At 46.6% G+C, this 11,848-nt stretch overlaps 1 protein-coding gene across 1 annotated transcript in view; it reads left to right on the top strand.

Moving 5' to 3' along the window:
• LOC108802809 (NACHT, LRR and PYD domains-containing protein 10-like) overlaps nt 1–11,848 on the top strand; it is a 24,391-nt gene that overhangs the window by 1,483 nt on the left and 11,060 nt on the right. Inside the window, exons 2-4 of the mRNA XM_018574662.1 lie at nt 5,475–5,635; nt 6,694–6,856; nt 9,928–9,993. Of these exons, the coding sequence (XP_018430164.1) occupies nt 5,475–5,635; nt 6,694–6,856; nt 9,928–9,993 (390 nt within the window). The remainder of the gene's footprint in view (nt 1–5,474; nt 5,636–6,693; nt 6,857–9,927; nt 9,994–11,848) is intronic.

Below are 11,848 nucleotides of genomic sequence, written 5' to 3' on the forward strand. Positions count from 1 at the left end.
CACCTGACCCTGCTGAGCCTCCACCACACCTTAGCCTGCTGAGCCTCCCTGCACCTGACCCTGCTGAGCCTCCCCGCGCCTGACCCTGCTGAGCCTCCCCGCGCCTGACCCTGCTGAGCCTCCCCGCGCCTGACCCTGCTGAGCCTCCCCGCGCCTGACCCTGCTGAGCCTCCCCGCGCCTGACCCTGCTGAGCCTCCCCGCGCCTGACCCTGCTGAGCCTCCCCGCGCCTGACCCTGCTGAGCCTCCCCGCGCCTGACCCTGCTGAGCCTCCCCGCGCCTGACCCTGCTGAGCCTCCCCGCGCCTGACCCTGCTGAGCCTCCCCGCGCCTGACCCTGCTGAGCCTCCCCGCGCCTGACCCTGCTGAGCCTCCCCGCGCCTGACCCTGCTGAGCCTCCCCGCGCCTGACCCTGCTGAGCCTCCCCGCGCCTGACCCTGCTGAGCCTCCCCGCGCCTGACCCTGCTGAGCCTCCCCGCGCCTGACCCTGCTGAGCCTCCCCGCGCCTGACCCTGCTGAGCCTCCCCGCGCCTGACCCTGCTGAGCCTCCCCGCGCCTGACCCTGCTGAGCCTCCCCGCGCCTGACCCTGCTGAGCCTCCCCGCGCCTGACCCTGCTGAGCCTCCCCGCGCCTGACCCTGCTGAGCCTCCCCGCGCCTGACCCTGCTGAGCCTCCCCGCGCCTGACCCTGCTGAGCCTCCCCGCGCCTGACCCTGCTGAGCCTCCCCGCGCCTGACCCTGCTGAGCCTCCCCGCGCCTGACCCTGCTGAGCCTCCCCGCGCCTGACCCTGCTGAGCCTCCCCGCGCCTGACCCTGCTGAGCCTCCCCGCGCCTGACCCTGCTGAGCCTCCCCGCGCCTGACCCTGCTGAGCCTCCCCGCGCCTGACCCTGCTGAGCCTCCCCGCGCCTGACCCTGCTGAGCCTCCCCGCGCCTGACCCTGCTGAGCCTCCCCGCGCCTGACCCTGCTGAGCCTCCCCGCGCCTGACCCTGCTGAGCCTCCCCGCGCCTGACCCTGCTGAGCCTCCCCGCGCCTGACCCTGCTGAGCCTCCCCGCGCCTGACCCTGCTGAGCCTCCCCGCGCCTGACCCTGCTGAGCCTCCCCGCGCCTGACCCTGCTGAGCCTCCCCGCGCCTGACCCTGCTGAGCCTCCCCGCGCCTGACCCTGCTGAGCCTCCCCGCGCCTGACCCTGCTGAGCCTCCCCGCGCCTGACCCTGCTGAGCCTCCCCGCGCCTGACCCTGCTGAGCCTCCCCGCACCTGACCCTGCTGAGCCCCCCTCACCTGACCCTGCTGAGCCTGAGATCTTGAAAAGAGAGTCCTTGCCCCTGGGCACACATCTTCTTATCAGTTGCAAACACTATACAGTGAATCCTATTACTCCTTATCAGGAGAACCTGGGATCTGGCGGGCTAACTGATTGACCGTCTCTACCCAGGGTGGTAATACAGTACCTGGTCTTTGTGACCAGGTCTTTTGATGACCACCTGTTAGAGCACAATGAAAACTAGACAAGCATAAGGTGCTAGTTAAAAATACTTTATTAAGAAAACTGTCAACAGGGAAAAAGCAAAAATCATAAACAGAAACAAGCCAGGGTCAGGAGCCGGAGTGGGTAGTCATACAAGCCAGGTCAGGAACATGGAGGTCAGCCTTGTCAGGAACAAGCCAGGAGCAGGAGCCAGAGGAGAATGTCAGCCAGGATCGGGTTATACACGGAATCAAAATGTACAGAACAGGAATGCACTAGCAGGTAAAACCATGCAAGGGCAAGGTCAGACTAGACTGAAGCAGTTTAAATAGTGAGTGGAATTACATCATCACTCGGAGACAGGAAACTCCCATCTGGCTCTCTCAGATGATGCTCTCCTGTTTGGCCATAAGAGGGAGCCTGGGAGTAGTGAGCAATGTTACCCAGTCTGCTTAGACAAAGGAGGAATCACAGGTGGGTGAAATGGCAGCCAAGCCAGAATTCTTCAAACCAGTTAGGTCAGGGTGGAGCCCTGATACCACCTTATCCTGATGAATGTGTCTCCCTTAGTCCCAAGTTGGCAAACATCCATCAAATTTGACATCTACTCGGGTATTGAGTCCATGCCTTCTGTTAGCCCTTATCACCCCCAGAAACTCCCAGATAGCCTCTGCAATCCACTCATTCTTCTTGTCCTCCACTTCGTCCAGTACCCACATTGGAACATAAGGGTATTGGAGCCCACATTCTTGTGCCACCTTCGTATGCATCACCTGCTGGGATCTGGCCTGCTTTACCCACCAGGCAATATGAGCGTTTCAGATTACTTTAATTGCCTGTGAGCTTGTTGAATTCACACCTTCCTTTGGATGACAATCTGGCCAACTGGTAGTTCTATGAACAGTCTGCTTAACCACCACATCCATTGTAACTTCACCAGGATCAGAGTCTGGGTCCTCAAAGACTAGGTCAGCCAATGTAGGTGCACTGCATGTATTGGTGGTGCACAGTACCCATGGCCTAAACCCTTCTCCCAAACTCTCTTCCTAATCTTCTCCTTCCAACTTTGTCTGATTGCCTATGCTCTCAGGGAGTTAATGGTAGGTGGCTTCCCGCTAACCTTCTCCCCTGCAGTTGAAACTTGAGTCTGTCCCAGGGTAGTAGTCACAGCAGTAGTGGTAGACGTGACTGCAATTTTCCTAGGGTGTGGCAGTGTGGAAATTCTGATTCTCTGCATCTATGGCTGGACCCCCTTTCCCATCAATCTTACTGGGTCCTGTCGGCCACTCCGAGGAGAGGAGGAGAACCAGGGAAGTTGATGGCTGCTGCCCGGAACATAGTAGACCCCAGGAGCAAGTCTGGTGTCTCTCCTGCTGAAAATTTGTGCTTGTCCCTGCTCATCTGCAGATCAAATACCTATTCAACTATGCTACAAATTGATCTACACAGAGTTACTGAATTGGACTGGTGTGTCTGGAGTCTATATCTGTACTACCCAGATTGTCTAAGATCCCCATACCCTCTCTCCCGAGTGTGACGATGTTAATAAAAGTTCTTTAGTATTATACTTTTGGAGTGTATATCAGCTTTGTGGGCACTTGAAGAGGACTGTTAATGCTAATGGGGCAGCTGAATACTAAAACACCTAGACAGACTAGTGACCCGGGTTATTCTGGCGGCTTCTTCAGTGGTGAGCTCTACATTTTGGGGCTCATCCGGGATCATGTCAGTCATTTTTTAGCCATTTTCTGTGAATTTTTGTGCTGCGCAACCCATAGCAACCGACCTGGTGACCGAGGAATTTGTGCTCAAAACCGCTGGGTTTTTTTTCGGATGCTCCTAGCAACTAAAGAGACTGTGTCCTGTGATCAACTATGTTTTTGAACTAGTAAACATTTTTTGGACTGAGTGCAGTTTTTACTGGGAGAGAGGGGGTTGACAGACTCCAGTGAAGATAATCCAGTGTTGCATGCTGGAACAGGGCATATATACTCCAGGGAATTGCCATGTACCCAGTCCAGTCTGGATCCAGCAATGGATTAGTCCAGGTTGGGGTGCAGTCCAGTCTGCCCCCAGGCTAGGCCTGATGGTGAGAACACCTGAGTGTGGGAAAAACTTTGCAAGGCCTCAAGCCTGGGGAAGGCCTCTGTTGCTAATTGAGGAGAACCAGGGAAGCTGATGGCTGCTGGAGGTGCCTGGAATATAGAGGACCTCAGGAGCAGGTCTGGTGTCTCTCCTATTGAAGATTCTGTACCTATCTCTATTCACTGTGCTACAACATGGATCTACACTGAATTACACAAAGGGACTGGTGAGTCTGGAGTCGTTGTCTATTCTAGACATGGATGTCTATACACTCTCTCCCAGAGTGAATATATTAATAAAAGTTCTTTAGCATCATTACAGTATTTCTGGCCTGGATTTCAGCTCTGTTGGTTACCAGAAGAGGGCAGTTAATGCTAATGGGGCAGCTGGTTGCTAAAATCCCTAGACAGGCTATGGGTGGCGCGGGTTATTCTGGTGGCTCCTTCGGCAGTGCGTTGAATTATGTCATTCAACCTCCAAGATTGGCAGCATCTAGTGGCAGAAAAATGTACTGCAGGGGACAGCTCTGGAGTTGCAACCAGAGCTTTTTATGGTTTTATATTTTCCTGAAGTGGTTAACTAACCCGATGGGCTCCAGAACAATTTGCATATTTCAGCTATGGGCCTAATATATCAGCTATAACTTCATTATTGAATGTATTACAGACACAATATGTATATGTTCAAACATAGTTGTTTATTCCTCAAATGAGTAATAATGATGACAGAGCATGTTTTATCCTTCACCACTATATCACACTGACTAATCCATGGACTGGCAACATATACTCTCCCCACCACCCATATGTACATTTCTCCTGCATATTAGTTCCCATTCACATCTGAGCATGTTTTGTATGCACGTCAAATGCAAAAAAAATGCACGCTTTGATGCACATCAGCGAAACACACAAATAAACAAGAAACAAGCTTAGCCTGCCATTATCATTAATAGCACCCCAAATGCAGCCAGTAAAATGCATGTTTTTTCATCCATGTTTGCATACATTAAAACACACACAAATGTGGATGCGTGGCAAATGCAGAAAGCAAATATGCACAAACTCACATGGAAATGCGCACATTCACGCTATGTTCTTCACAGTTATTCCCAAGAGAGGTGCTTTATAGAAGAAGTATAGTACCTCACATACTTGCATCTCTCACACGCTTTAGAAGCCCATACACTTTACGAATTGTCCGAAAATTGGTCAGTTGATGGGAAGTGCACAACTGTAATTACCGTAGAACTGGCCGATTTTCATCTTTCAAGCAGCCTAGAAATTTTTTTCTGAGTTGGATGAAAAATCGACGGATTAGTGACGTTTTCATACAGCAAAAATCACACGATGAAAACTGCACATGCACAAACTAAAATTTGGTCTTTCGATCAACGAAAATCAGCCAGTTAGTATTGCTAATGAACAATAAACACAAACTACATTGGTCTGTGCATGATGGGCTGTTTAACCCTTTCGCTGCCAAGGACGTATGGCATACGGACCTACAAAAGTGCTTCCAGCTGGCCAGGTCAGTCGGAGTGAACATTGAATTAGAATTGTGTAAAAAAAGAAAGCAATCTATGGACTCACGGCTGCTGATTATAACAGTTAATTAGGTTGCTGGTATTAAATGAATCTTGTATCTTCCTATTGTTTTATTTGCTTAATACCATCCAGTGTACATGAGGAACATTTACATTTTTCAAAACAAAGAAGTAAATTTTAGTTCCACATTTACCTTCTGCTTGTGAACGGGCGCTTGTATTTGGTGTCTGAGTGGACTGAAATATACTTTCTGAAACAAAGCCTCAGTATAACAATGGATATAAAAAAACAAGAATTGGTTACACATTGAATGCGCTACACATTTGTGTCCTAAATGTCATCCTCAGACCTGTAGATGTATTTCTGTGTTTCTCTAGAGGACATCAGGAGGTTCCGCCATCAGCTGTCTGCGTATTCCGATTCATCACTGAGGAGGATACACGAGTATTACAGAGATGACCTGACCTACATCCTGGAGAACCTGGACCCTCATTCTGTCCTCGTAGAACTCAACTCTCGGAATGTGTTAAATACAGATGTAAGATAAAGATTTTTTTTTTCTAACTTTACTGCAAACTTTCTATAATTTTAGTCCAGATTTAAGTTAAACTAATATCAACGGGGGGAACACTATTTCTCTCACTCTATCACTGTGGCTGATTCTCTGATCTAAGTGACTTCTGTGACATAAAACCTTGGACCTCACTCTCCATCTTCACTAGGTTTTCAGCCAATACATCCACGGGGAAGTTTGTGACACCAACTTCTGGTCCTGGAAGTCGGTCAGACTAGGACTTTTAAAACATAAGATAATCTTCCCAACTCTATAGAGAAAGCTAAACCTAAAATCACTCTATAATAGTCTGACTATGCAAAATGTATGCATTTACACATAATCAACCCAAAACTGAACATTTTGTAGGATTTCGTGTGTTAAACCCCACACAAGATGTTGAAAATATATCTTGTTATTTAGAAATTTGGGGCTTGAGCTACTGAGCTCTGTGACTAAAAGGGTTTTTAAAAAGTAGCTAAAAATATTCTGGAACAAATTATAAATAAAGCATAGAGCTTAACCTGCTTCCAGGAAATGAAAATACAACACATACATATTGGGGATGAGATCCGGGTGAAATCCTGTTTGCAGTGACCAATTTGCCCATCTGAATTCCTGGCAGCTAAAGTGTAACAAACAACCAGGGATCCTGAGCAATGTCATTGGCTAAGTAGTTGATCAGTAACATCACCCGGCCCCCCAGGATGTTGTTTTTAGCAGTGCTGAGGATCTGTCATTTAGTGGTGGTAGTACAGTAGGAAAACATTGCCTAATGGCGGGTTATCTTGGAGGCGGGTCATCATGATTGACAATGGATTTGACATCACTGGACGATGTGATTGATGATAGATTTACATTGGGGGACATGGCTTACTTCTTCTAGGTTGTATTTTTATTAAAATATTTTTCATGATGTTGATGTTTATTTACTTTTATTATTTAACTTTATTTTTTGGGAATGTGTAATGAAGGATGTTAATGCGCCCCTGTACTCATTGTATGGGGAGGGGTAGATAAAAGTAACAATATTTTTGTTTTAGAAATACGTCGGCGGAGTGGGAACCACTTTCTTCTCTCACAACTTGTTACAAGATATTCAGGATCGGGGAAGGGAAGCTGTGATTGGACTCTGGGAATGTCTCTATGCGCTTCAGAAAAATCATCCTAATTTATTGGGCATTCTGGGGGAAATCAGCCAGACAGGTAACAGGACTTTGTGTGTGTAATCAAAAGTAACTTTTTTTATAATTGAAAGAACTTCACTTTTCAGTCATTTTGTTTAGAGATAAACTATGTGAAAAAAAAATGACTCCAAAATGCCAACTCCAGTAAAAGATGTTTAGATAGAGCCGAGAAAGGCTAGTACTAAGGATACGCAAACAAAAACAAACAAAAATAAACAGCTTTACAAAGAAAAGGTGAAAAAAGCGGTTGCACTTCAACCAAGTCTGTATAAATCTTTAGCCGATTGGCTTACTTTATTAACCCCTTCACGACAAACAGTGTTCAGTGTACGTCGCTAGCATCGGGGCTGTTTAAACAGACTCCCAGCGGCCGACTGTCAGCTTTACAATAGAAGCGATTCTGGCGACTCAGCTGTCGCCAGATGGCTTCTACGGCCCTGTGAAGGGGTCCTCCCCGCCCAACACCCCCGCCGTGCTTCCCGGCTCTTTTGCCCCTCCTACGGGCCCGGGACCGGCTTCTCTGGTGTCGGCGGGGAGCTGGGGAGGAGATGGATGAACCTACGTTTGTCCATCCCCTCCCCGTTCTATGGCACCGGGAGCTATGCAGATTGCATCACTTCCGGTCCCATAGCTGTCAGTGCTGGGCTCCTGAAGCCCAGCTATAAGCTATTGATGTGTGATCTGCACTTCAATAGCTTATTTGGAGTGTAAAGGTGACACGTGGGGTCTTTTAGACCCCCAGCATCACCTTAAAAAGTACCTGTCACCACCATCTGCTATCACATGGGGGATTGTAAGCCCCCTATGTGATGGCAATTAAAGTTAAAAAAAAAACAAATAACAGTTTTTAAAATTACCATTACATAAAATAAATCTAAAAAAATAATAAAAAATGTTTTTAAGTCCCCGCCCCCGCGAGCACGCGCGTCACCGCGTTAACACGTGTCGGGTGCGCCTAAGTATGAAAACGACGAACGCGCTACACATGTTGGGTATCGCCGCGCACGTCGGAGTGAGAGCAATAATTCTAGGGCATCTCTAAACTGATGACCTGTAGGGGCCTTTAAATCGTCTATGGACTTTTTGGAGTACTGAAGCTTGTCGCCGTTTCACGGACGAACACAATTTTTTAACCTGGGCATGTTGGGTATCTATTTACTCGTTGTAACCTCATCTATTATATTTTATTTTAAAAATGGGTATTATATTTTGTTTTGGGGGCATTTAAGTAAATTTTTTACAAAATTTTGGGGTTTAAAAAGGAGTTGCGCTAATATTGTGCAACATAAAACATTTTCAACTACCACCATTTTATTTTTTAGGGTCTTGGCTTTCAGAAAATATATCATGTTTGGGGGTTTTAAGTAATTTTCAGGCCTAAAATGTGGAATATACCATGGGTGCAAAAAAATTAAAAAAGGCCTCAGTCATGCCCTTCATGACTGAGGCCTTTTTTAATTTTTTAAAGTGTATTTGTTAAGTGTTCTAGCAAAAATAATAAAACATAAGAAGCATAAACACAGCACTACAAAACCGTAACTCCTGATAACAATTGGCAACGTTGTCAATTAAACATACACTTCAAAATGATTGGAACAATCCCATTACCACCAATCTAATAGAACCCTGCTGGTAACCGTGACTGCTGATGATGGAAGAAATCAAAATTGAATAAATAAATATAATATAATATAATAGGGTTCACCCCTTCATAGACATATTACACAGGCTAGCTGAAAATTCAGATTAAAGCATGTTGAAATTGGAGTGAACCAGGGTACCGCTGATATAAGCTCCTTATGTCTGGCAATGAAAAAGCATTGCTGATGAAACTTTGTATCCAGAATGAGATGAATAAAAAAAAAAACCCTCACATTGAAAGGTAATGGTTTGAACCGCACACAGATTCTGAACGCAGCCTGGTGAGAACTGTATTTAGCTCTGGTGAGAATCTTCCCTAAAATCATTAGTCTGTATTGTTTTCGAAAAAATGTCACATGTCCCTTTAAGAAAAAGTATCGGTAATCGCTATCGGCAAGTACCTGAGGGCAAGTACTTGGTCTTGAAAATGTGGTATCGGACCATCTCTAGTGACAGGTCCTCTTTATGGAGGCATCAGGGGTCTTTCAGACCCCTAATGTCGTAAAGAAATAGTTAGGGATCAGCACTAAATTGGAGACACCACACCCCTGATTAATCGTAAATCAAAAAAGAGGAAAGAAAAGATGGGGCTTTGAATGTGTCTACTAAATAATGCTAGGGAGTATGGCTAAACATAATGTCAAAAAGTTCATCAATATAATAAAATTCATTTTTTAATAGGGTAAATACATGATTGACAGTATAAATAAAAGCATCTCATATTCATTGTTAAAACGTCACTATATACACAGCATATCTCCTCTATGGAAATTATACAGATTAATATGCAATAAGGCAGTAATTCATCGTTTCTATATTTCATTTCTTTAAAAGTCAGTAAACAAATTATTCATCATATTAGTGCAAATTCCATAGAATAATAATAATCTGTATTTTTCTTTCTTCGACGCGTTTCGCCGTAGCTTTGTCAGGAAGTTAATAGAGGTAGCCTGTGAGTTCATGAATGAGATATAGGATGATGGTGAAAGAGACTCACATCCGGGGGAGCCGGAAACAGAGATTTGCTTCCCCAGCTTCTTCTTCTGGCTCTAAGAGCTGGACAATGTGCACAGTGACGTGATGTAATACACGTCACTTCCGGGTCCCGTGATCAGAGGAGAGTTCAGCGGCTGGAAGCCTGCTGATCTCTCTCCAATCAGTCAGGGAAGACCCACCATGCCGGTCCCGGGGGCCGCATAAGGGACAGCGCACCGTACAAGCGATCGCCACAGATGTACAGCCATCGGATTGCTTGTATTTAAACAGCAATCGCCTGCTGTTTAAAATGATGCAGCAGCCGTGTTCCTGGTATAACCGGTTTAGGACAGGATGTTTTTTTTTTTACAATTGGTTGACCTGAAGCGGTTTTAATGAGTGGCTGGCGTAATATGTAACTGCAATATACCATTTATACAGATATATACATGTTGTCATTTCTTTATTTTCTAGGTGAGGGTCTTGTGGATCGGATTCTGCTTGATGAACACGGACACACACTGACTCCGGAGCTGAGAGGTAAGGAAAACAGCAAATCACTAACAGGGATATTCCCAAACGAGTGAAGAGTTTGGAGAAGGCCGGAGAAGGGAACAATCTAGGACTATTCTGACTCCGATTGTTGTAATAGCGATATATCCCTTCCTGAGACCTCTACGCCTGGCCTGTATAAGCAGATATACTCACTGCGGACAATCCTCGTCAGATAGCTGAACTCGTCAATACCGATTCATTCAAAAGAGGTGTTTATTCTTTACATCAGGATTACAGCAGATAACAGGAACAGCAGATGAATGGTGATGGTATTGTGCGGTCAAAAAATGATGCCTTTCCTACGTACTGTGCAGATTACATATGTGTCCTTGTTACATGTGGCTTTTAACTTTGGCCATGACACAGGAAGTACTGCACACAGGAAGAAGGAAGGGGCGTACACTAGGGGGAAATACGTCGTCACATGAGGAATAATTACAGAAAACATGTTTGTTACAACAAAAGGCCACTAGATGGCAGCATAGGATAACACATGGATTTAGCTATGAGAAAATAGTTAGGCAAATCACACTATATAAATTCTAACCTATATAACAATGCTAATATTAACTGAGGCTATGCATCTCATATTCTATGCCCCTATTGGGGCGGCACAAGGACAACAGAGCTGATTTGTAACAATTCTCCAATTCATCTCACTTTTCAGGTCAGCTCTGTTGTCCTAGATTGTTCCCTTCTCCGGCCTTCTCCAAACTCTTCTCCCTTTAGTGAATAGCTCTGTAAGTTCTGTTTCTTTAGTGCAGCGGTTCTTAATGTGTGGGTCGCGACCCCAAGTGGGGTCGCGCAAGTGAACAGGGGGGTCGCCGCGATCGAAATCCCGGCCACTAGTAGCGGTGAGCAGAGCCACCGTCAAGGGTGTCCCCCTGTCTGTGACTGACTGCACATTACTTTTTTAAAGATGGCCGCCGCGAGTAGCGGCGGCCATCTTTAAACCTGGCAAGTGCCCACATCTCATTTCATATATTGCCGAAGCGGCAATATATTAAATGAAAATCATTCCCTGGTGGTCCAGCGGGGAATCAGTATGACCTGCATCTCTTGCTGATGCAGATCATACTGATCGATCCCTCGTGGTGCCGCCGCTGATTGGCAGGGATCAATTAGTATGGTCTGCATCAGCCTGAGATGCAGATCACAGTCACACTGATCCTCCACTCGACCATTAGGATAATCCAAGTGCCACACTGGACCCCAGCAATGCAGCCCCCGTTCCTGCAAAACAGGTAAGCAGGAGAGGGGGACAATTTTTAATTAACAATTGTTTTTATTGTGTGTTTTTTTAATGTGTGTGTGTGATTTTTTTCCCCCCCATTAATGAAGCTACGTGTGTCTGTGTTTTTAATGTGTGTGTGTAATATGTATGTTTCATTACGTGTGTGTGTTTTGTTTTTTAACCACTTCCTGCGGGTTGACATAAATATACGTCCTCCGCTGGAAGTGGTTATACCAAAAAAACGGCTGCTCCTGCACACCACTTGCAGTGCGTTCCGGCCGGAACGCACTGCATCACATTGCGACCGACTCACTTTTTGGCCGGGCAGGAGGGGGTCTGGCGGGCCATTGAAGCGAATGGCGCCATAGCCACGCCCTCCGGCCACAATGCGATTGCTCGCACGGGATCGCAAGGCACATTGTGCCTGCAGTGCGTTTGGGTGCGGTGCTGCAAGCACTATTTTGATCGCACTGTACCCGACCACACTGCAGGCACAATGTGCCTTGCGATCCCATGCGGGCGATCGCATTGCAGCCAGAGGGGGTGTCTACGGCGCAATTTACTTCAATAGCCCACTGTGCCCCCTCCAGCCTGGCCAAAAAGTGA

Source organism: Nanorana parkeri, unplaced genomic scaffold (genome assembly GCF_000935625.1).
Source record: "Nanorana parkeri isolate BGI_ZX_2015 unplaced genomic scaffold, ASM93562v1 scaffold3134, whole genome shotgun sequence".
In the NCBI taxonomy this organism is placed as follows: domain Eukaryota; kingdom Metazoa; phylum Chordata; class Amphibia; order Anura; family Dicroglossidae; genus Nanorana; species Nanorana parkeri.